At 42.4% G+C, this 26,569-nt stretch overlaps 1 protein-coding gene across 2 annotated transcripts in view; it reads right to left on the bottom strand.

Moving 5' to 3' along the window:
* Window positions 1-26,569, bottom strand: part of dlgap3 (discs, large (Drosophila) homolog-associated protein 3) — a 40,352-nt gene that overhangs the window by 6,256 nt on the left and 7,527 nt on the right. Inside the window, exons 2-12 of one of the 2 annotated variants that reach the window (XM_034704240.1) lie at window positions 23,228-24,387; window positions 15,020-15,228; window positions 12,909-13,011; window positions 12,609-12,825; window positions 10,685-10,696; window positions 10,048-10,562; window positions 8,702-8,796; window positions 7,678-7,897; window positions 1,008-1,302; window positions 828-919; window positions 459-605 (exon numbers count right to left, since the gene is read on the bottom strand). In XM_034704240.1, coding sequence (XP_034560131.1) covers window positions 459-605; window positions 828-919; window positions 1,008-1,302; window positions 7,678-7,897; window positions 8,702-8,796; window positions 10,048-10,562; window positions 10,685-10,696; window positions 12,609-12,825; window positions 12,909-13,011; window positions 15,020-15,228; window positions 23,228-24,313 — 2,991 coding nt within the window. In that variant the 5' untranslated portion in view covers window positions 24,314-24,387. Of the gene's footprint in view, window positions 1-458; window positions 606-827; window positions 920-1,007; window positions 1,303-7,677; window positions 7,898-8,701; window positions 8,797-10,047; window positions 10,581-10,684; window positions 10,697-12,608; window positions 12,826-12,908; window positions 13,012-15,019; window positions 15,229-23,227; window positions 24,388-26,569 lie in introns of those variants that run through there. The other variant, XM_034704241.1, reaches the window with a different exon arrangement.

Genomic DNA, 26,569 nt, shown 5'->3' on the forward strand with positions numbered 1-26,569 from the left:
CAGAACACCAACAAAATGGTAAAATTCAAGTAAGGAAGGATTATGGATTATCTCATGCATTGACATCAGGTGATGTGATAGGAAATGAAATGGGAAAAGAAGAGGTACAAGACGATGATGTAAAAAGAAAAAGAAGAAAAGAGAAACAATTGTTAGCTTGTTATCAAGAAAGATGTAGTTAATCAGTGAGTAGACTTTAAATCACAGAGAGGTACTGTCTTCTGTTCATCAGCTGCATTAAATGCAGACATGCTGACATGCTTCTAGATTTTTAGCGGTTTAAGACTCCAGCATCTTGTTCTCAGCTCAGCTCAGTTCCTTTTGCCATTCTGTATTTTCACAGCCTGCAAATGCTCAGAGGGCACGACCATCTGCGCTACTCTTCTGCACACTGCCAGCTTAGCTCTGGGGTAGTGCTGTGGGGAAACCAGGGCTGTTTGGACCCTGGGGCGTCTCACCTTCTTTTCAGGTGGGAGCCTCCAATTAGAGTCCTTGAGCCTCTGGAGGTCCTGAAACTTGACCCTGACTTCCTCTATGTTAAGCTGGAGAAGGTCCCAGAAGCCTGCAAGGTCTTGAGAGGTGGGCTGGGGGTACGCTGATGGGTCCTAGGCAGGTAGGGAGACGAGTCATGAAATGTGATCAACAAGAAAATAGTATATAAGCGTGTGTAAAATAGAAAGAGATAAGTCATTTACACTGAACCCATTTGTGGAGAAGTGTTTTTGCAGCCAAGCTAATTTAGCCTGTAGCAACAATGAATCTTAGCTAAATCATGCACCGTATGTAATGTGTGCTGTCATGATTTTTCATGCATTGCACAAACCCACCACACTTTGTTGGCAGAGGCGGAAGAACTGCTGGACTTTCTGAGACATGAGCATCTGGGCACTGCCAACTGCATTTCGAATTAGCTCCAGGACTAGAGAGAAAACAGCACATTTTAGAAATCAGAATTACTCATCATTTCACTTTATCTCTGATCCGTTTGATCCTCCTCATAAACTCACCCTCCTCTGGCAGTTCATTCTCCTCTGCTTCCCTCTCCATGTTCTGACACCATCCCTCCATCCTCTCCACCTCAGTCTGCAGGAGACGCAGGAAGAACTCTCCATCTCTCATGCAAGGTGAGGCTCGGCCTGAGTCAGGCAGGCTCCGGGGGCCCTCCAGAGATGGTGTCCCCGCCCAGGATCGCTCAGAGGTGATGGGCAAAGGGGAGTGGGAACGCTGAGGCAAGAGTGGATGCTGGTGGGGCCGTGGGTCTGTTTGGATGGACTCAGTGGTGTAGCCACTCTGGATGAAGTCCTGCAATAAACAGAGAGGAATGCTTGACATGCAGACTTGGACCAGAAATAATGGCTTGAAATCATAAAGTTTGGCAGAAAGTTTGGCTAAACTCTTCCTCCTCCCTCCTACACAGGAACTTGGATAAACAATAAAAGATTGAACAAAACAGCATTTGTTTTGTTTGTTTTTTGTAACTGAAACTTGGCTAAGTGATCAAATGTTCGGTCCTGGGGAAATACATTTTTAATATACTTGTGTACTATATTTGTATTTTAATACATATATGTGTATCTATAGACAGACACTATGACACTGTGATTTTTACTGTTATATTTCTATATTTGTATATATCCTTTATTTCTTTAAGGACTGGCCTTAGTGACCTCATGAGCTTCCTTGAAAGAGAAGGGCTTAAATGGTCTCTAATTTGAACATGTGGACTCTGACTGCTAAGTGCTCACACCTGTGGGTTCAATCACCCTTTGTGCATAAGTTCTGTTTCACCACATGGATCTGTAACTACCTCATGGAGGCTGGATGCTGAAACCTGTCACCATGGACAGTTTTTGATTATCTACTACATTTAGAGCTTGCCAGTTTAACAAAGGTTATTTTTTCTTTTTCTTTCTTTATTTTATTCAACCTTAATTGAACGAGGAAGTCCCATTGAGATTAAAACCCCCTTTTATAAAAGAGACCTGGCCAAGGTAGCAGATTCTAAAGATTGTGTGCCTTGATTTTTCCCTTCTTTTTTTTCTAGATTTGCTCATTCCTTTTACCTAAGAGCACCACCTTTTTTGTACTAGTTCTTAGAAAGTCTCCTATTTCATGGTTCTTAAAGATAATACGTTGTTTGGTAAGCAGATGTGCAATGTGTCTTGAAGAAGGCATAAACATTCACTTTTGGCTCCGACACACTGTTTATTCCGCTAATAAAGAAAAGTCTTGAACACACAAAGCAATAATTTACTTACTGTGGCGTTACTACACCATTGAAATTAATGTTGTAGCTATGACCTATTTGGTAAAGCATAACCTGGTGAGCAACAATCACTCTACTATCCTAATCATCACAGGACTCAGAGAGTTGTTAAATGGTTCTCGTAAACATACCACATGAATAAACGGCCCTTTAGCACAGGAAAGCTGACTTAATTTAACATACTTCAGTGGAGTTTGTTACATATCAACATAACATGGGGCGCAACCCTGAGCTCCACCCAGCAGAGGGAAATTATGTTACATACAAAATACCAGTCCTAGTGAAACAATTATAAAAATATATCATAAACTGAAGTCACACAATCAGAAAAACTGTCAACTGATGGTAAGTTCCTCAAGGTTAACAACTTGTGCGAACAAGATAAAACTTATTGCGTTATCAGACTTCAGGTGCTTATACATATCAGGGTTCCCACACGTCCTGGAAAACCTGGAAAACCTGGAAATCAGTTGACCAGTTTTCCAGTACTGGAAAACACCTGGAAAATGGGAGAAAAAGTAAAATGTCCTGGAAAATTACATATAGTCCTGGAAAATGATTCCAACATGGCTGCGTTTGACCTGACCCTATTAACAAAACACATCCCCATTCATTGAAAGTTGAGTGCACGCTGTGCTGGAAAAGACAGCGACACTGCGCAACTTTTTTCACATCTTTTCTCCTTCACTTCATAATCATGCATTCACAGAAAACAGGGGTATATTGTTTATGTTTTATGGTACATTTGGCTCAATTACCGTACTCTAGCTCAGTAGTTCTCAAAGTGGGGTCCTGGGACCCCTGGGGGTCTGCGAACCATAGCGTGGGGGTCCGTGAAATAATTTAAATACATTTCTAATAAATTATAAAATTGTGCTGTGTCATTACAAAACAGCATATGCACCATTGTTATGATACCATTTGGTGGCTCGAAGGGATATGTGAGTCTTGTTACTGTTAATTTTCTGAAAGTGTTTAAGATCAATTACTTGAAAAGTATAAATGCTGTCATGTTGAGTCCACAAGGAATGAAATGACCTTCTGTTTTAAAGTATACAAGTGGGATTTACTTGATTCAAATTGAAGTGTTATCTGTTTATCACTATGGTACAGGTCTGAAGTGTTTACATTGATACATTTTACAATACAAATAGTTCCAAGGGAAACTAAGAGTGCAAATGGTAGTAAGCATGTGCTTTAGTGATGGGTAGTTGGGCTCTTTTCAGAGAGCCGGCTCTTTCGACTCTCAAACGGCTCTTGATTTAGGATCTTTTGTAGCCGTATATTTTTTACCTTAATTTTGCAAAAAATAATAGTTTGTGTTGAAACCCCTTTACGTACGGTGTTTTATGAGAAGCCCTATAATGCCAAATTGTATGCATTTCTTCTGTTACAAAATCATTCTCACCCTGATCCTAGGGTTATGATTAGGGTTAGGGTTAGGGTTAGGATTAGGGTTAGGATAAGGGTTAGGGTTATGATTAGGGTTAGGGTTAGGGTTAGGATTAGGATTAGGGTTAGGGTTAGGGTTAGGGTTGTGGTTAGGGTTAGGGTTAGGATTAGGGTTAGGGTTAGGATTAGCTTTAGGGTTAGGGTTAGGATTAGGGTTAGGGTTAGGATTAGGGTTAGGATTAGGGTTAGGATTAGGGTTATGATTAGGGTTAGGGTTAGGATTAGGGTTAGGGTTAGGGTTAGGATTGTGATTAGGGTTAGGGTTAGGGTTATGATTAGGGTTAGGGTTAGGATTAGGGTTAGGGTTAGGATTATGATTAGGGTTAGGGTTAGGATTAGGGTTAGGGTTAGGATTAGGGTTAGGGTTATGATTAGGGTTAGGGTTAGGATTTTGATTAGGGTTAGGGTTTTGATTAGGGTTAGGGTTATTATTAGGGTTAGGGTAAGGATTAGGGTTAGGGTTGGGTTAGGGTTAGGATTAGGGTTAGGGTTAGGGTTAGGGTTAGGATTGTGATTAGGGTTAGGGTTAGGGTTTTGATAAGGGTTAGGGTTATGATTAGGGTTAGGATTAGGGTTAGGATTAGGGTTAGGGTTAGGGTTAGGGTCAGGATTAGGGTTAGGGTTAGGATTAGGGTTAGGGTTAGGGTTAGGATTAGGATTAGGGTTAGGGTTAGGGTTAGGATTAGGGTTAGGGTTAGGATTAGGGTTAGGATTAGGGTTAGGGTTAGGATTAGGGTTAGGGTTAGGATTAGGGTTAGGATTAGGGTTAGGGTTAGGGTAAGGATTAGGGTTAGGGTTAGGATTAGGGTTAGGATTAGGGGTTAGGGTTAGGATTAGGGTCGGGATTAGGGTTAGGGTTAGGATTAGGGTTAGGGTTAGGGTTAGGATTAGGGTTAGGGTTAGGATTAGGGTTAGGGTTAGGATTAGGGTTAGGTTTAGAACCAGATCTAAACTAAAGCATACAGAACTAGAACCAAACTCATGCAAACAGAACCAGAATCAAACTCAACCAGAACCAAACCAGAATCAAACCAAACCAGAACCAAACCAGAACCAAACCAGAACCAAACCAGAACCCTAATAGAACTGAACCAGAACCGACCCAGAACCGAACCATACCCGAACCAGAACCGAACCAGAACTGAACCAGAACTGAACCAGAACCGAACAGAACCAGAACCGAACAGAACCATACCAGAACCATACCAGAACCATACCAGAACCGAACCAGATTTGAACCAGAACCAAACCAGACCCGAACCAGAACTGAACCAGAACCGAACCAGAACCGAACCAGAACCGAACCGGAACTGAACCCAACCGGAACCGAATCAGAACCGAACCAGAACCGAACCAGAACCATACCAGAACCGAACCAGACTTGAACCAGAACCGAACCAGACCCGAACCAGAACCGAACCAGAACCGAACCAGAACCGAATCGGAACCGAACCGAACCAGTACTGAAGCAGAACCGAACCGAACCAGAACCGAATCAGAACCGAACCAGAACTGTACCAGAACCGAACCAGACGTGAACCAGAATCAAAACCAGAACAGAACCGAACCAGAACCTTACCAGAACCGAACCAGAACCAAACTCAAGCAAACAGAACCAGAACCAACTCAGGTAAACCAAACCAGAACCAAACTCAAGCAAACAGAACCAGAGCAGAACCGAACCGAACCAGAACCTTACCAGAACAGAACCAGAACCGAACCAGAACCAAACTCAAGCAAACAGAACCAGAACCAACTCAGGTAAACCAAACCAGAACCAAACTCAAGCAAACAGAACCAGAGCCAAACTCAAGCAAACATTATTAATGTCCTCAGGTTGGTATTGAGAAAAATCAGATGCCTCAGCTTGGATGGGCTGATCCGATTTCTCCTCTCAGTGAGTATTTTCCCGGTCTTCAAGAAGACTCTCTCTGAAGGAACAGATGAAGCCACGATACACAGCCTCCCCTCCATCACCTGTATCCTATATCCTCACATATGATTGGCCGCATGGCCGCCATGCTGACCAATCAAAACAAAGTTCTGCTGTGAGCAGAGCTGGGGCTGAGCACTGAGAGAGCTAAGGAGGGAAAGGAAAAAACTGGGAGCCGGCTCTCTCTTGATGCGAGCCGGCTCTTCTGATTCACTATAAAGCATCGTCTCTCAGAGCCGCAGCTTTTGATCATGACACATCACTACTGTGCTTAATCTGTGTTACAATTATGAGGGGGCCATGGACAGTTTTCTCACCTGTAAGGGGTCCCTGGCTATTCTATTATCAATTTGCCATCATTTTTAAGTATGTAAGAGATGATTTCATTGATAGCCATAGACTACATGTCTTTCAATGTAGACTTCCACTGAGAGGAACATATTAGACTATTTAGGAACTAAATTAGGAACTAGATTTAGACGGTCATACCAGCTTGATCATCAATGAAAATGTCCTGGAAATGTCCTGGAAAATGATCTCTGGAAAACGAGTGGGAACCCTGCATATGTTGTGTTACACTGAATACAAATAATTTATAGCACTCTTATTTCTTTTCTTTAAACACCACACTAGGGTTGGGAAATATTGTGAGTTTTTAAGATGTTTCAATATATTTCAAATGAGAGATTGGGCAAAACAGCTGTCCCTCTTCACCCTGTCCTGCTTCTCTCACTCTGAGCAAAACTGAAACAAAAAAACCCGCCCTTCCCCTCACCCCAGTCCCTCATAACAACAAGTGCTGTGTACAGCGTCATGGAGTCCAATAAGGATGGGAGCAACTCCACAGGAGGTGGTCCGTAAAACAAACAATAGTGATTATTTGAAGATGTTTCAAGTGTGAAATTTCAGACAAGCTTCTGAAAGTTTGACCACAACAAATCTCTTCCACCATTTACAACAGCGCCAAAAAGTGCAAATACGAGAAGTGTGCAGAGCTGTGTGCTGCAACCTAGAAAGCCTTGCAGCTTTTGGAACCAAAACAGTCCATGCTGCAAATTCATTTATCCGTGCTGTGCCTTATAAAAAGGAAGTAATATGTGGGCCAATATTACCAAGGCAGTTGCCGACCATATTGCTTCAGACATGTTACCTGCTGCAACTGTGGTACAGCCCAGCTTTTAAACAGCTGCTAATAACCATTGACCTGAGGTACCAATGCCCAGCCTCATTAATTTGCCAGAGGAAGTACTGCCAAAAATGCAGTGGTGTATAAAGTACTTGAAAGCCATGCTTGAGTAAAAGTAAAGATATCTTACTTGAAATCTACTCAGGTAAAAGTGAAAGTCACCCCTTAAAGAAACACTTGAGTAAAAGTCTTAAAGTAGCTCAAATTAAATGTACTTAAGTATCAAAAGTAGAAGTACAAAGAAACAAAACAGCTAGAAATAGTTGTTTCTCTCACAAGCTTTATTAAGTTTAATTCTCCCTAGCTAGTTTTTGCCTAATATCTTATTCTTATCTATGGTAGGTGTTACCCTCTGTTTTCAGACTTGATGCTAGGCTAATTTTAAGAGTTTATTGAACAGATTTGAAGAAGGTGTTTATGATCTTTTCTGAGCAATTTATGGGCAAGTTGTCAAACTCTCCATTTAGCAGGTACCCAGTTCATGGGTTTTTGACCATTTGAGGCTCCATGGAGTACTTTTCTATCACATGCTAAATGAGTGAAAATGTATGTCACACATTTTAGTTAAAAGTAAAAGCTGTTCCAGTGGTTTACAGCTGGTTCAGCAACTGGTAAGAAATGTGTCAGATTACAAACCAGCAAACAAGAATGTAGAAAATACAGGGAAAGGTAATTTCATAGGCATATAGAATACATTCTACAACTTTAACAGATGTCAACACACACCATGCAAATCTTAGAACACTGTGTAAATGTGGTTGACAGGAGGAAACTCCTCGTGCACAAGTATATGTGACTCACAAGAACACAACCTGTCAACAACTCAGGACTCAGACATACCTCCCTGTATGCCCACTGTCCCTGTGTATGGACGGTGCGGTGGCACTCTGTGTACTGGCTAGCTGACTCCGGCTCTGATGAGTGCCTTTGGAAGGAACAGCCAAACTGCAGACTCTTGTCCTGCGTTGGCACAGCGATGCTGAGCCCTGGGAAGCCCTCAGGGTCCAGGTCGGCCTGCACGCTCGCCGTCACGCTGTTGGAGCGTTTGAAACGAGCCCGCCTGCAACACAGAGGAGTCACAGCAGGCCCTGAGCCATCCAGTCACACAGAGTATCACATTTTTTCCTCTTGTTATTACACATTCCTATCGGAGCAGGGATATTCATGCTGTCATTGCAGTCACTACTACTCACGCTGTTGTGATAAGCCCTGCTAAATCCTCTGGCATATGACGCACCAGTGTGTGCAAATGTCATGTCACTGGACTCAGTGATGAGTGTTTACTCTATAACAAGTTACCCCCCTCCCCCCTCCCCCCCTCCCCATCTGTCTGGCGAGGTGTGAGGTGTGACTCAGATTTCCGTTATTGCCCTCCTGTTTTCTTCACAGACGTCAAACTGTCATCCGTGATGATTGCAGGAGATGGGGGACATGGGAAAGTCATGTGGAGTGTATGATTTGCAGTAGTCATGGTTACAGTCGAAAAACAGACATTCTCAGATCAAACTATTACCCAGATCAAGCTGTGATGTCTGATGAAATGTTAAATGAAATAATAGGATCTAGCCTTGAAATCAACCATAGGTGGCTACGCTGTTGGATGCCTGGGAGAAAAGGGCTTTTAGAAATTATCTATTAAAATTATTCGCATAAATTACTGAGTAAAGCCCAAGGTCCTGATAAAGCCACATGTTTTTGGGCAAAGATAAATCAGCATATAAACAGACATATTTTTTTGACATCAGTTTTTTTCTTCCTAATTAAGTCAAGTTGAATGTCAGGCATAATAAACACAGTTCAAGTTGGGAAGATATTATGAGGATAAACTTCTTCCATGTCTTTATTTGAGCAATGTCTCCGTTACCTTTTGTCGTCTTCCACTTGGACTCCTATAGAGTGGACCTCTGTGAGAGCTTTAGCCTCTGTGTCTGAATCTGACAGAGTCTCTGAACTGTCCACCTGCAAAAGAAAAAAAGTACCATAATCATTCAATCAGTCATATGGCTTACCATTAAAACAACTAATCTAAATGTTTAAAACATGCCTACCAGCCACATAAAACAACGACCTTCTAAGTGTACCAAAGCTGAGGTACAAGAATATCAAGGGGTTGGAGAAATACATTATGTGTCAGCATACTGAAAGACGGATTTTTGATAACCAGCCAGCTGCTCAAACATGTTTCCAGTGTTATGCCAGGAATCGTTGCCAATTTAACAGACATACAGTGGTATCCAACTCATCAAAACACTGGTAAGAAAGTGGAAATATATGGTCATATCAAGCAGAAACCTCGGGTCTTAAAATATGAAGCCCATGTGGAAGTGTTACAAACTGCAGTTCATCGAGCGTCTGCTTGAGGCTGGCGACAGAAACACTGGAAACCACATACACACCAGTTCAAAAAAGATGATCTTTGCAGCAATAACAAACAGGTTTACAGCCTGGTTCAGAAAAACGGATCAGGTCTGAATAGCTCATTTATCTACCAGCACACACTGTACGGGGGCAATTTATTTTATAACTCAGTATTTTCAAAGATATGAAACTCACCAGTTTTGCCTAAATAAGAGCATGGCTGACTTGATTGACTGGTGGGCACCCTTTAGGGGTTAGCGAAAAGGCTAAGGGCCCACCGCTTTACCTCACACTAGCTTGGACGAAGTTTGGTTGTGTTCAGCATTTCCAATATGGCAACCGATGACGATTGGCTTCAAAACAGATGGATGACGTCACGGATGCTACGTCCATTTTTTATACAGTGGGTCATATACATACAGTATGTCCTTCTATTTCAAATTTTAAAACCTCTATTTCTGATTAGCCATGCTATATTGAGCTACGCCAACACTCAGACAGCATAGCTGACCATAGGGATGAGAAACAATTAGAGAAACAGCTAGCTCTGCCCAAATGTGATAAAAAATATAACTAACGCCACAAAGCTGATTACTTAGTCGAGTCTTTTACTGTGTAGTTGAAAATAAATCCATAATAGTGATGATTTTCAGATTTTACTGTTTCAGTTTGGATTACTTTTTTGACATGGACTGCTGGTCACGCCTACAAAGCAAATCAATGCATGTAATGGACATTCTTCATTACTTTCTGATCTTCTGTGAAAGATTAAAAGATAACCTAATAAAATAAAAACTTGAACAGACTAACCGACATAACTGCTGTCTCATTTTAATAGTGTTAAGTCCTGACCTGCACAGCTATGGATGGCCTCCACTTCCTGCGTCCATCATCTGGCCCCCCAGCTTTACTCAGCACTATGCTGTTTTGAGGCAGAGAGGTGGACTTCCCCAGGCTGCCTCCAGCCCTGCCGTCCCTCTCCCTGGCTGGCCTGGGTGGTCCCTCCAGCAGACTGTCAGCAGAGCTGCTGTGTTTGGCCCTCACACCAACCCCAGGTCCGCCTCCATAGGGGACCAGCTCCCTAGAGCCCCTGACCCCGTCAAGGCTCTCTGCAGAGTTACTGTGCTGTCGGGAGCGTCCAGGGCCCATAGAGGTGTAGTATCCTCCTCTGGAGGAGCGACCTGAGGGACCGTCAGAGCTGCCCAGGTCCACTGAGTTGCTGTGCTGCTTGGGGCGCCCTGGGCCTGAGCTTGGGACCAACTGTCCGCTGCTCTGAAAGTAGGCATCCTGCGTGGACTCGGTGCTGCTCTGGGCTCGCACCGAGAGTGAAGACTTGGACATGCGAGGTGGGAGTGGGGGAGGAGCACCTTTGCGATAAGGAAAGACTGAAGTGTCAGAAGAGCAGGAGAAAGGAAGACAGAGGCATAGTGGACTGTTAAGAGCAAAATGGGTACTATATCAACAGGGAGCAGGGGGAGAGGATACTTACAAAAGGGACAGACTAGCAGGAGAAAGGAGAGGCAATGAGTGAAAAGAGGGAAATTTGTTGAAAGAGAGGGAGGTGAACCAATACAGAGAAAGACAGAAATAAAATCATTAAAAAATGATGAAAATGCATGATTGAGCAGAAATATTTTTAAATGAAACTCAATAGCCTTTCTTATTTTCAAAAAACAAACAACAAAGAACAGTTTTTCTGTGAATTCACTGCAACCCAGGGAGCGAAATGATGGGGAACACAGACATGAAGTGAAAAAAGAAACCCTCTTCCCTTGAGCTAACTTTACTCTGCTCTTTAAGAAGATAAAGCAATTTCCGGAGAGAAATATTAAAATGAGAAGCGCAGATCCTGTCTCTTCCTTATCTCTCTGAGCTTCATTCAAACACATATGCATTCATGCACAACAACAGTTTATTCTAAGGGAATAAGGGATTAAACTTTAATGCATTTCTTTCCTAATATATTTACTACCAGCTTGCTCATTACAATTTTTAAAGATGCTTTCATGAAGCTTTTACCTTCAGTATCGGAGGATGAGTGTATGCAGGTGAAAGTGTGCTGTGTATATGTCTATAGTGAAAGTGCATGTACTCTACAGAGGCTTTATTAAACTCCAGGGGGATTTTGAGTCTTGCAAGGCACAAAACGGCTCTGGAGTCACACACATTACTGCTGTTGTATGATATATGAGGATAGAGTATGAGCATGAGTATAAAGATAAAACGAGGGAGAGAAAAACTAAACACACAAAAATGTTTTACATAAACAGTGAATCAGAGAGAAAAGGGGAAAAAACGCAACAATAAAGCAGAGAAAGACAAATCGTCAACGGATAGACGTAGTGACAGAAGCAGCTGGAGACTCTAGGCTCTCCTCATAATCACCAGCACTCTGCACCTGATACTGAGCCTCAGAAACCAGCCATCACACAGGGGAGGATGATGGGAGAGATGAGATACAAAGAGGAGACAGAGAACAAAGAGCATTCACAATAACACAACACACAACACACAATAACACACACACACACACACACACACACACACACACACACACACACACACACACACACACACACAACGGTATACTTATGCACACATATACACAAACACAGAGCTGCTGAGGAGCAGAGGGCTGGGGTGGAAAAAGTCAGATCATAGAGATTGCAGGAATAGAGAAGAAAAAAGGTTGAGAATGAAAAATGGATACACTCATCGCATGCAGCTTTGACACTGCCGCGTCGACGGATGTGTGAGTGTGTAACTTCATAAACATGCTTTTGTCGTGGTAAGCAGACCATGGCTGTTTCCGAAACGGCCTGCTACATACTACTTACTAATGTAGTAGGCAGTAGGTATTGCCTACTACATACTGCATTTGAATTTAGTATGTAGTATGACTGTTCTGTTCGATCTGTCATGCAGCATGCTGAGACAGACTTCGCTGGATTTCCAGTTTCGGAAAGCGGAAGTAAACAACGGCGAAGCCGATAAATAAAATGCTTATTTAGCATCCATTTATGATTTAAAAAGTTAGGAAGTGGTTTATATGTATTTGATAACTTTCACAGCACCCAAAAACGGATTTCCTCCCGTCAAAAAATGAGGAAAAAGAAAAAGCAGAACGAGCGCTGTGCATTATGGGAAACAGTACGCGAGGAAGACTGGTCCGATGCACACTGAGATATTTTCCCGAATCAGTAGACATCCGGGGAGTTTTGGCATACTGCAGATTTTTGCTCTTGTTCACATACAACTTACTACATACTGAATTTTGGACATATCAGTACGTACTGCTAGTATAGTAGGCGATTTCGGAAACAGCCCATGCAACACCTGCTGTCTCTCCCACCAGGCTGCCACCCCTCACACACATCACACACTGATTCGTACACCTGACCACACGCACTCACCGGCCCCGCCCTTGATGCTTCCCTGGGGGCCGGACATGGAGAACACAGAGAGGCAGTCATCGTCCTGGGAGCAGCCGGCCTGAATGGCGCGGACATAGCTGTGGCTGCGAGTGCGGAACACGCCTGGAAGATCCAAAGCCTCCACGGCTTGAGACTCCACCTCCCCGAACATGGTCTCACACACCGCCTCAAACTGACGGTTCAGCGTGTCGCCCAGCTGGAGGAAGACAGGGAAGGTTATAGAGGGACACAATGGTGCAGTCATGCATAATAAACACAGCTAAATTGATTTCTTGTTACCTGTGAGCTGGTCAGAGAGCGCGTGTAGCTACGAGAGCGGGTGTGGGTTTTGGGTGTAGTGCGGCTGTTGGGGTAGGAGTCTGTACACTGCTTACATGAGTACCTGAAATACACAAATAATACACAAAATCAGCTTCAACTATGACTGTCGCAACCTCAATACATGACCCCCATGTGTGTGAATGTGTCCAGCAACAATCCCCATGTTCCCTGAAGTCCCCGTCATGAAGGTATTCACTGCTGGACTTGACAACCCAACTGCACTTTCATCTTTCTTGGTTACTGATTTGATGGTGCAGTGTTGGGAAATAAATCAATATTAATGCTCATATGATGATATGAATATTACTGAGGGGTACTTCATCGATGTTACGTAATTCTATTCAGCCTTCAGACAGTTATATAATATCCTCCATGAGTCCACAATGGGCTTTCCGAGAATATAACCCCCATGATGTCATCCTTTTACCCAGCATTTGTAAGACACAGCTTCTAATGTGATGTTACGAGAAATAAAAGATGTTGTTGGAGTTTGAGGTCGATTTCTCCTCAGCTGTTTTCTAAAGGGAGGTAAAGGAAGAGTGAAGGAATTTGTGCCCTTGGCGTCTCACAGTTTAGCTGCCTGGAGCGCCTCTGGTTATTGCAGGAGTAATCTGAAACACGTCAGGAGGAATACAACTTCAACTCAGTGGAGCATCAGACATCATTAGTATACCCCCCTCACACACACACACTCACCAACTGGATGATTTGAGAGGCAAGCCATCTGTGATAAAATTATGATTTGGAATTGCTTAGAAAAAACATTCATGGAGGACAAACAAGTGCCAACTGCTGCTTGATAGCAAGAGTTAAATGGTTTTACCAACACTATGATGGAAAGAGATAATAGCAGGCAGAGGTGGGCAGAGTTAATCCATAATGTAATCGTTCATCTGTTAACAAAGATGTTAACCCTGATAACAGTTAATTTTTTCCTAAATCAACCGCAGTCCTAGCTGCTTCAACCTCTCCTCTCCTCTCCTCTCCTCTAAAACTGCTCCTGACAGTCAGCCATCCTCCATCCCCCATCTTCAACCACATGCACATTGGCACATTTCAAATAAAGCACTTTTATACCATACATCTGTGTGGTTGGGTTAGCAAAAGGTTGATGTTACATTATTTTACTTGTAAAGAGAATGTAAAAAAATAAATGAAAGCAAACCTGCAACATGACTTTGAGTGAGTTTTCTTGTGCTGTCCTGTATTGTAAATAATTAAAAACAAAACCTCCTAAAGCATGTTTTAAAAACAATAGAGTGACACTTATCAGCTAGCTCAGGCAGGCAACTGTAGCTGCACTGATTTCACATTTGGGATTCTCACAATCACATGACAAACGTATCCTCCCAATTATTCTATTTCCAACCTCTGCCTCCACTCTGCCAAAGCCACTGGTGCCCTCCAAAAGTGCTGCGCTCCAACTTTTAGTGCCACCACAACCACAGCATCCACCTGCAGGCTCTGACTAGGGGTTTAAAAAATGATCTCATTTCTCCTCAATTTCTGCAGGTAAAAAAAAAAGTGAAGAGTGATGAGGCCGGAGCCTCTGTGCCAAACACAAACAATATTCTGCTGTTGCAATAAACATGTTGGACCATTAAAATGTGGGCTGTCTGACTGAACAGTATTCCAGTCAAGATTATTATTTCCATACAATGATTTATTCTTGGCGGTATGTTTGTATTCTGAGAGCTCCCTGCCCTTCCATGTGCAAATGTGGAATGCCAAAGCCTATGGCAGGGAAAGCACACCTTCTTTTGCTTACATGTGCATGAAAGCCAAAGCAGGGGGAGCAGCAGCAAAGACCCTCAGAGTACTGAACATAGCAGGCACCAGTGACAATATGACACGGTTAAAATCAGACACAGTATAAAAAGGAAGGCAGGCTAAAGCTCATTTTCCCATTTGCTATTGGGTTAGGTAACCGGCTGAGCTGTCAGCTCATATGGGCTGGTGTAAATATCAGCTGACATGGGCTGGTATAAATATCAGCTGATGTACTGCGGGCTGAGCTTGACTTTGTGGCCTGCCTGACCTAATGCTTTGATCAATTTGTGACATCTGACCTTTGATCCATGCTGATAGAGCGTCTGAAGGCGTCTCTCTGTGCAATCAGGGTGGACTTGGGAGAGGCTTTTGGGCTGGTGTCTGAGTCAGCGCTGTCATCATCACCCATGGCTTTGATGTAACTGCCACTCCGCATGCGACGACACGGAATCTCCCCTCCGCTGTCATTGCCACCACCATACCCACCGCCCCAGTCTTCTGACGGGACCTGAAACACAATCACATTCACACAAAGATTTACAGAGTCTTATATTAGTATAAGGAGTATCATTGGGATTACTCTGCAACTGTATCATAGAGTAAAGTGAGTGTAAGTGTACAACCATGTTCAATAAATGGTCAGACTTGGTTGTAGTAAGATTTTAATGGGTTAAACACAGTTGCAGTTTGTTAAAAGTATGCATTCACATTCTTCCTCTACATCTACTGTTAAGGGAAAAAGAAAGGTCAAAAGGTGAATTCATTAGTTTTGGGATATTGAAGATTTTTCACTGCACTGATGGCAGCCTCCTCTCAATATCCCTGATTAAAAGACTTCTCAAAACAGAAATATATTTCATCTTTGAAAAATATTTCATACCTCAAACAGACGGAGAAGAATGAATCACACATTCAGTCATAGCACACATGCATCCGGTGTAAAGCAAACACACCAGCAGAGATAGCTTGCTCCAGCATGCTCATGAACACCCTGAGAGTGCACACAAACACACTCACACTCACACACACATGCACGCGTTTACAGTCATGAACGATGTTGTTAAAGAAAGAGAGAAAGGGACAAAAGGACTTACAGAAAGAGAGAAACTCTGACAGCTGGAGAAACACTGACACAGAGAAGGAGAAACAGCATAAGCAAAAAGCAGACAGACAGAGAGCAAATAAAACAACACAAAAAAAAGAGAGCAGGTCAACAAGGAGAAGGGACAGACTGACAAATTGTAGGCAGAAAGATGCAAAGGGTGACAAAAGAAGAAAAAGACTGGTTGTGACTTCAGCGGGCAGAAAGCAGGGAGACAAATGAGCAGATGAATGAGAGTCTGATGAGAAAACAAAAGAAAAAACACACACAGAAACACAGTCCAGATAAGAAGCCAAGGAGGCAGACAACACACAGAGAACTGATAAGGAGCAAAATGAAACAAACACAAATATGGACAGGTTCCCACTATGGCTGTTATGTGATATGTTTGACTTTTCATAACTGTGTTGTCTCATTTGATTTGATCAGATACTCTGACTTTCCCTTCATTAAATCTTCTTAAAATCAACAGAATTCTCAAAAATCCATCATTTATCAAACCTGGCCAATGACAAAAACAGAGCCTTTAACAACGACTCCAACAAAAAGGAAATGAATACAAAATAAAGCAAATACAAAATAAAGAATGAGGAAATGATACAGGTCACAGATAAAGGAGTGAAAAAAAACATCATTTTTTTGTATTTTTGAAACTCCGATCAAAAGCGGCCCGAGTAATCAAAGCTACTGTGTAGGCCATCTGCTCATCAAGGGTTAGGGTTCTTTTTGCCCTGATCTGACAAAACATGGACTCCACAAGACCTCTGAATGTGTGCTGCTGTAGCATCTAGCACCAAGATGTTAGCAGATCTTTTAAATCCTCTAAGTTACAATGTTGGGTCTTCGTTGATTAGACTTAGTCATACAGCATATTACCTTGATTGGATTAAGATCTGGGGTATTTGAAGGCCAAGTCAACACCTTGAACTGTCCTGTTTCTTCAGGCCATTTTCTTCCTTTGCTCCTTGGTCCAGTTCTGATGCTCATGTGCGCTTTCAATGGTGGACAGGGGTCAGCATGAGCAGCCTGACTGGTCTGAGGCTATACAACTGTGATGCACTGTGTGTTCTGACACCTTCCTGTCCTATAATGTTAACCTTTTCAGCAGTTTGAGCTCTAGTAGCTCTTCTGTTGGGTTGAATCTCACAGGCCAGCCTTCTTCGCTCATTAAAAAGCCTTGGCTGTCAACGTTCCTGTTGCTGGTTCATTTGTTTACTTTCCTTCGACCACTTTTGGTAGGCACAGAATTGCAGACTGGGCACATCTCAAGAGCAGCAGTTGTGGAGACACTCTGAACCGAAAACTAGAACAATTTGCCCCTTGTCAAAGTGGCTCACATCCTCACACTGGCCCACTTTTGTTGCTCCCGACACATCAACTTAAAGGACAAAATGTTCATTTTCTGCCTAACATGCTCCGTCCAATGACAGAAACTATTTTTAAAGAGATAATTAATGTTATTCTCTTCCCCTGTCAGTGGTCAGAATGTTTTGGGTGATTGATGTACACTTTGCTTTTATCGTGCTAGCTGTCTGAGTAGCTAATTGCTCATTTTGATCTTTGGTGCTGAACAGGTCCATAACAGTCGGTTTCATTATGCCTTTTAGTTGCTGAAAATGTGTTCAATACATAAAGATTTCCTTGGCTAACTTGGGATTAAAATTCTGTAGAGCCAACAGATACTGTAGCAGGTGATAGTTTGATATGATTTGACGTCTTTCCTCTTACACACTGGATGCAATGTTAATATAAAAAATATGAACAAGTACGGCTTTAAATATGAAGCAAGATGAAGATACTGTTGTGCACATATTTGGAATACTGTGGTGGAGCATTATGTAAAAAATTTACTTATTTGTTGATTTCAGTTCATTTGATCCCACTTCTCCTCCAGTAATGATGAAAGCATTACAGCATTTTTTCAAATTGCGGTGAGGTGTGTAGTCTCAGACAAGCATGCAACCCAATGAAAACACCTACACACATTGACATACACACAAACACAGTCAAAGCCCCAGGGTTTAGCATCCAGTTGAGTGTGTGTTTTTAAGGTCATCACTTAAAAGATGATTCAGCCTAATCTGCTGATCCCCATGGCCTTCTACAATCTCACTCATTTTCTCTTCCTGCTCTTTCTCTCCCCGTCTCGCTTTGCCCCTTGGCTACCATCACTTCCTTTATCTCCGTTCTCTCCCAGAGCTAGCTTTGCTATCTCTGCATCCCTCTACCTTGCTCTTTTCCCCCCTCGATCTTTGTCTCTGGCTCCCTTGCTGCTTCTGTCTTCATTTCTCTCTGGCTCCATATTCTCCCTTTTTTTTCTATCATTTCTTATCTAACAGGCTCAGGCTGAGGGGAAGGGAAAGGCTAAGGGAATAGAGTGCTTGGTTCTGATGCAGCACATCGTGATTGCGGTTGACACTAGGAGAGAAACCTTGCATGTCTCTCTGCCTCTGACCACAATACTTCAGACTTGTGGAGATTTGCTCCTTTTTTGTTCTTGTGTTTGTTTTTGCTTTGAGCAGCTTCACTTGTTTTATGCTGTAGTGCAGCAAACATGTGTGATGTCACAGAGTTGACCCACCAGTAGCCTGCTTGCCTGCAACAGAGTCCTTGCTCTGTTGATTTCAAGGACATACATGTCGTACTTCAATTGGTTTAAAACTAACTATATTTCTACTTCTACTGTTCTGATTATGTTTCTCCTCCACAGAGTCACAACGTGTTCCAGACTTGGTTATTTCTTGCATTGTATCTGTGACTTTCAGGGCAGTAAAAACTTTTAAAACTGTGTTTGTGTCCTTGACTGAACGGCAAACAAATCTGAGCAGGCTTAAGCCGTAAGCTGTTTATAAAGATAAAAATTGAAGTCAGTCAAGGAAAAAATGGATCTCCTCCATTTTTTTAGTGTGCACTATTCTGTTGTATTGATGAGACTCCAGATATTTGTGGAGTGAGAACTCTGCTTGCCAATATTTTCTGCAAGTCAGCCATTTTAAAAGACAACTAAATTGTATAATATTTTGTATTGCAGGGGCTGCAAAAGGACATTTATTTGGCCACATGCTGAAATCAAATGTTAACATAAATATGACATTTTATATAAAGTTGTAAAAGTGAACTGTTTGCTTACATACAAAGCTTATTATTCATACAGTACTTAAGTATTCATAAGATAGGATAAGATATTCCTTTATTCGTCCCACAACGGGGAAATTCAAAGTGTTACAGCAGCAAAGTAGATGGTGTAAAACAGTATAAAGTAAACAAGAGCATATAAAATAGCAATTATTAAAAGGTTATTAGCAATTAAAATTAAAGAAAGTAAAATAAGCATATCTTAAGAAATTATATACACAACTAAATAAGTAAATTTGCATATATTTCCAAAACCAGTCATTCAGTGAAAAATGTGCACAGACTAGTAACATAGGTTAAAAACAATGTATCTGAGAAGATAGGTAGAAAAATGTACTGCACATGTTAGGAGAGGGATGAAGTTATAATTGCAAGTTAATTCATTAGTGTCCTGCACTGGGTTCCACCAGCTATGCGTCTAGTCTGAATGTTATTTCTAATTTAGGATTGAGCTCATGACTACTTTAATTTGTACTCCTGAAGTCATTTATCACAAGTGGAGATAATTTAATCTGCCAGTTAATAGAGTACCTCTAAATTAACATATGTTGTAGTTGGCAATTTCACCACTTAGTCTCACTGTTGTTATTTCATACAGTGGATTAATTATCACCTTATCAGAATGTTTCGTCATGAGACATTTACATTGCTGTTGGTCGATTAATAGGAGTTAACTCCAGTTATTCTCAACTGTGAGCCTCTTCAAGAGCAATTGAGTATGAAAGTCAATACTTAATCAACAACCCATTAAGAAAAGAGCTTTTCACTGATTGGCCAAATGGAGTAAAAATGTAATTTCTGGGACTATACTAGTTGAAATGACAATAATGTATACATGGTGCAACCAAACAATGAAACTTGAGTCACAAACTAACTAGTTCCAACGTTCAGTTTAGATTAACTTTGCACAAATTTAAGAAATAGTTTTTACATGGTGCACAGCTTATATGCTGGTGCAACAGGCCACTGTTTCAGGTCACCTGATGACTTTAAGATAGATATTAACCCTCATTTTAAATTTCCTGGAGGGCCTATAGCTTTTGTGCCCTGAAGGTTACATAACGCCATCAAGTATTACAAGTGAAACAACAGTAAAGTTGGAGTCTACTAACTAATCTGGCAGCTATTAAACTAAGAATTGAAAACTAAAACAGCAAAAAGAGGCTGTAGAGCCGAGAGGAACTGCAAAGTTGGGTAATACTTCCCTGTTTGTTCTACACATGAGAGACCGCTTTCACACTGAGTTGGTTTGTTAGTGCAGAATTATTTAAAGCCACAATAAACCAGCTGTTAAATGTATCATATCAGTGTCTCCAGGATTTTTGGAGGATCTTGTAGTGATTGTTGTGGCTTAAAATGCCTGATTGCCGGCAACTTTTTGAAACAGTTTCAAAGATGTTTTAGTCATCCACTGTAAGCGACTGAGATAACGCTCCATTAAAGCCATCTATTGGCTTAACAAGCTGTTTGTCCTCTGACATCACTTCCAAATTCCTTGATTAAAAAAATTGCAAAAAATAACTGAACTGAAGTAAATGGAAAACTAGTTTTGCACATTTTGCAATAATCTGCATATTATTTATTATATATACAGATTATTAATTAATTTGTGTTCGGAAAGAATACGAAACTATGGATAAGAGAAAAGGCTTGTGTTTGGTGGAAAGTTTGGAACACAGCCTCTGATTGGTCAGTAGACTTAATGTAAGGCAGAACGAAGTGGCTTTGTGGACCACTCACAAAACAGATTCATTATCAGTAATTTATGGTCAACATGTAGCGAGTCAGAGTTAGATAAGTGATGGTTATGTGTCCTTTATAATGTTTAAAAAACTTGCTGCACATGCCGATGCCTGTTGGGAATAATGGAGACAAGGTGCAATTTACAGAAGTTGCGGAGATTTGCCAAAACTGCAGGTCTTGAAAAAGGTGAGGGAATTGGTTGAATGCATATGTGTGAATTTGCTGAATCACAACAATGCAACTCCCTAATAGGACTGTTATATCTAGTTTTTGCAGACTCTGCCTGGACTGGTACAGCTGTCGTCAGTTATACCTACAGACAACAAAGCTTTAATTTGGAGCTGTTGATTCAGTTCGGTGCCTGTAACTCTGTTTGTCCAAAGGTTCAGTGCTGTGGAGGAGACCTGAAAAGCTCTGTATCTCCAGCCACAGGAAGCTCTTTGCTCTGAACCAAGGATCAATCTGGCTGACTCCAGCACATCTAACCTCAGCACAAAATTCACTCGACATGCTATCTCCCCCCTTCATACAAAAACTGCAAGTGACACCAGGGAACATAACAAAAGCTGCACTGGGCAAGTTTATTTTCGTGTCCTAAGGTGTGAATGTGATGGTAGCCTCAGGCACAGAGGCAAATTGTGTGGGGATTGTCGTTTGAAAACACACACTCACACACTCTCACACTCAACCATGCTCTCAGTCTCTTCTATCAGCAGACCTCAGCTGTGTCTAAAGGATGAGAGTTGGAAAAACACCAGGGACTCCTGTGGCTACCTGCTGTTTCCGTAGAAACACAGCCTGCGTGACAGCTCCACCTCTGCACAGCTGGAGGTTTGTGCGGGTGTGTTTGTGTGTATGTGCTCTTTCAGCTGATTTTGTTGTAACAGCCTCTGGCTTTTCATATTAGGGAATCTTTGTGTCTAAATACGAAAAGAGAAAATCAAGTGGATTTGGAGGCAGACCATGGTAAAAGGATCGGGGAGACAGGCTGCTGAGACAGACTGTGAACATCTGTGTGGCTGACATTAATAGTTTTCAACTCAGTAATATTTCAAAGGCTCAAGTGGTGTGAAAGTTGAAAAAACTTTTTTGCAAAAAACATCAAAGCACCATTGATTTTTTTATTGTTTAATCAATGAGGTCTCTCAGGTGAGTATTTAAAATGTGTAACCCAGGGCAGATTTTGTTTGATTTTATGCACATCATTATTTTTCACCGTGAGGAGTTCTAAATTATTGAGCAAGAGAGACACAGTTAAAAGTGTCATAGGTACATATGATAAATGTTGATGCGTCATGCTTAAAATGTTAAGTTATATTTAGGTTTTTTCCCAATCTTGCATCATTTTTCTTCCTCAATTTGAAATCTTATCTTTTAAAATTTCCGTGGATGAACATTTTTCCATCACGCTAACAAGGGCATGTGAACATAAAGTGTTTTATCATGGATGTCTACTACACATGAGCTCTAATTTAGCATTTCTCTTTAAATCTGTACTATGAAGCATTGCTATACACAGTAAGCCATATGGCTTGATGCAAGCAGAGTTATCATTAATGTTTAGACCAGGAAGCCACAAATGTCCTAGTATTTTAACAAAATGTAGCCAGTCAACTTGTCAAAAGCTAACACCGTGAAACAGTCGAAATTGAGCAGAATTTATTTAACATAGCCTAACAAGGGATGATTAAATGTTGCAAATTAGGCTGACCAAATTAGGCCAACCAGTGTGGCTAACATTAGCAGAGCTAGCATCCCTAGCCTCCGGTCCTCCCTTGCAATTCGGAATTCATATACCTGTGCAGGTTACACATTGATCCAAGTCTAACAAGAAAGATCTTATATATAACTTCATTTCAATATTCTAGATCAAAATACTGCCAAACAGGAACTGTGCCATGAGGAACAATCTTTCATCTGTTCTGGTTTACAACCAAGCGGCAACCTCCAGTCTAAAAATATGAGTCCAATGCGGAAGTTCTAAAAACTGCTGTTCATCGAGGATCCGCTTGAGGCTGGCTCCGGAAGTACCGGACACCACATACACACCAATTCAAAAAAGACGATCTTTACAGCAGAAATAAACATGTTTACAGCCTGGTACAAAATACCAGTGTAGTCTAGATACCTAATTTCTCTGCATGTGACAACATTTAACCATCGAGTTTGAATGTGAACATCCCTTGTACAGACAGCAAGTGAATTCATTCTAAAACAAAGAAAAAGTCAAAATGAATGATTAACAGAGATTATCTTATTTATGGATGCTCACACATTGAAAACCTACTTCTGCTGGAAATGAATCTGAACTCCAAAAACAAATGTGTAGATGAAAACTTTTAAAAGTGAGCAAGGGGATAACCTCCATTAGACAACATTATGCACATATTATGTCTTTATACTTAGGCACCTTGCTTTATTGCCTTATTTTTTGCTAAAGATAAGTACTCATCAGTAAATAAAGTCACTGACACACTGTTCCATCACAAGCACGCACACTGGTTTTAACAAGCAGATAGACACGTACCTGCAGGTAGTGGAAGGTCCTCTCCTTCATTTTACTCTCCACAGGCACAAGTGCTTTTTCATAGCTTGATCCCCTAGAAGGGTACACCTCCCTGGCTTGACTCACGGTCATGGCAGACCAGGTGCTCCTTTTCATAGAGTGGCCTTGATGCCCATGGTGTCCTCCTGGTTCACTCCCAGCCAGAGCCATCGTGGTACAGGCCATGCACTCCCCAGGCAAAGGCCCACCACCACGATCCTTGGGCCTCTTCATGGTGAGCTCCTGGATGGCTGCATCCAGGCTCTCGTGTCCACTGGGATACCCTCGTCTGCCCCCACTGACAAGAAAGCTGCTGTCACTGTCCAAGTTGTCGTCAGAGCTCCACCACCCCGCTGTCCGGCTGCGGTGGCGTCTACCTGATTCGTGTCGTGAGTCTCCACTCTTGCTACGCTCTCGAGATTTGTTCCTCCTGGTAGAGCGGGATTGGTGGCCTGAGTAGTGGCCTCCTCCATCCTCCCCTCCACTCCTGTGGCCTCCCCCCCTCTCTCCACGGTAGTCCCCTCCTCCTCTTGTGCCGTTGTACTCCCTTTTAGATGGAGCCTCCAAGGAATGGGACTTAGCAAATAGGCGCTGGACTGAGTTAACGAGGTGGCGGATACGCGAGGGGCTCTCACTTCGCTGTTCAGCACCCCCACTGGTGGTACGCTGGTACTGCAGTGTGTGGAAGCCATCGGGATGAAAGGGCACCTGTTTCTCAAACTGGTCCATCAGGTTTGGAGGAATGCGATGCATCTTCCCTCCATGTCCCGAGGACAGGCACTCTTCGCAAGAGTCAAACGACTGGAGAGGTGGGTGCTGGCTGGGGTGGGAGCGGGGGAAGGTTCCCCCTCCAGAGTGGCTATGGGAATGGGAGTGAGAGTGGGAATGATGCCTTTCTAGCGCCAAGGCCTCAGCCGGACCTCCTGGAGGGTAGAAGTGGCCATCGTGACCCTGGTAGTAGTCCCTCCCTGGGCCGTCACAGTCCTCAGGGGAGCAGTGGCAGGGACCTCCTCCGCCACCACCGGAGGAGTGCTGGGACATGCTACGGCTGACATGGTACCCTTTCATAGGCGCCGGGGCGTGGTGGGCCGTCCGGGCCGAAAGGGGGCGCTGTGGGCGTGACAGGGCTGCACCGGTCTCACCTGTAGGCACAAAAAGAGTCAGCATTTAGGACATATATCTGTACACATGGGACTCAATACATTTTATTTATGCATCAAAGTAAGAACCTATCAAAATATTTAACTGATTGCTCAGTCTTGCAATCACAAATATTTTTCTGTCTCATTACACAGGTGCTGATCTTTTTTAATCACTTGTCTCAATAGCGACTGAGACTTCAAACTTAATGATATACACACAAGAAGACACTTGACTTGTACTTGTGCTCTTAAAATGCAAAAGCAGATGTCTGATTCTAAGTAGGGTACCATTGTAAATAACCAATATCATGGCTCTGCGCTGTATTCGCCTATGTGAGACTCAAAAGTGGGAGGTGCAGTGGAGGCAAATTCAAGGTGCAACCTTCCGATGAATCACAACAAAAAGAAATAGAATTTCTAGATTGATTTCTAGATTGTGGTCTCACTTCCATCAAGTGGCTAGCTAAAATGAAAGTGAAAGTAATGTTATTTCCTTATTCTGATTAACATTTTTATTGATTCTGCACTTCAGTTTTTACCTAACCGCAGACAAACAATGCAGCAGAGTGAGCATTCATCCTGCGAGTGGCAATAAGCGGCCACAGACTGCTGCCTTCTTCTCATTCATCTCAAAGGCTGTTGTTCTGATAAATCAAGAATATTAGCCTTCTTTTTCCCTCTCTCTCTGTCTGTTCAGTTTCTGCCTTGCTCTCCTGCTTCACACCTCCACTCTCCCTTTTATCATCACATTTATCAGCCCAGCACTCCTTGTTGTCCATCCCTTTCTCCTCCATCCCCGCAGGGAGTCTCTGAGCATTTACATGATTTACAGCGGAGGAAAACAGTGTTTTTATTGATCACCTGCATCCTAATGGGGAGAAGATAGAGAGGCGGCAGGCATCCAAGCATTTTCACAAACATATTTGCTGTCAATTAACATAACATGATTCATAATTTCGTGGTGACCACACATATACAAACACTACTGTTGCCTTTGAGAAATAAAAGTGCGAGAAAGGAGTTGATCTTCCTAAGAAAACAAAAGCAGGAAATGAAATCAATACACTTTTCCAAGCTGCAGTGAGAATGTAGAATGATGTGAACCTCGTCTCTGTTTGTGGTAAGTAAAAGTAAACAGAGCTGCAACACGATAAATCATTGCTTATAGTGCTTTTCTTTCTAACAGCACAAGATGAAGATGAAAGCAGAGATTACATTTCAAATGTGGTAATCATGTATTTCATTGTACTGGCATTAATTGCTACTGCTATAATCACATCCTCTAATAACAACGTTCTCTGCGAACTATGTAATGAATCATATGCGCAAAGCCTGTTTATAACACACTCGAGTGTTTCCCTTCATTTCTAGATTTGATTATATTGAGATGAAATTACAGGATGAGAGCAGGAATCGAGCGGCTCTGCTGGATGGCACCCTCTGAGCTCCACGTGCGAGTGTGTTTTGCGCTCCCGTTCGTCAGCTTTCACACAGTGATGAGAGATAGGAGGACAGATGCTGGGATAATCATTAAATAGAGCGTGGCCTGTTTGGCTTGATTGGCTGAATGAGTGCCGCCACCCAGGAAGCTCTCCCACAGCCGTCCGTGTCATTGGTGTGGCCGTGACGACGGGCCTTTCCAAGTCAACGTCCCACTGTGGACAGAACTCAGACAGCCACACCTAGTGACAGCCTGGCACTAAGGTGGCGAGGCCATGTGTCGTTTGCAGGCTGTACAGGACTGTGCTTGGTTAAGTCACATCAGTTGACAGCGTGTCTCCTAGCAACTGTGGTTCTGAAATGTCAGTCAGCCTGTGTCATGGGAATAGCTAACCCCAAGGCCAGAGGGTTAGAGACAATCTCCATGAATTTGCCAAAAAAAGGATTTTACCCTCTTGTGGAGTTTTCTTTACACAAAAAGTAAAGAAATTCACACTTTAATTAAAAATTCTTAATACTTTCACAGAATATGAAATGATGGGTAAGATACATACCCTTAGCAGTGTGTACTTGCATGTGTGTGGTCCTGTTTATGAATAGACAGCAAAGTGAGCAGAACTGCTCTGCCTGGAGGAGTAAATTAAAACATGTTCTGTTTATTATGAACTCTTGGCTTTGGAGCAGGCTGCCGGCTAGGAGCTGTCAATCACAGCATCACACACGTTCCTGAGTGTGTGGATGT

The sequence above is a fragment of the Notolabrus celidotus genome, chromosome 16 (assembly GCF_009762535.1).
Source record: "Notolabrus celidotus isolate fNotCel1 chromosome 16, fNotCel1.pri, whole genome shotgun sequence".
In the NCBI taxonomy this organism is placed as follows: domain Eukaryota; kingdom Metazoa; phylum Chordata; class Actinopteri; order Labriformes; family Labridae; genus Notolabrus; species Notolabrus celidotus.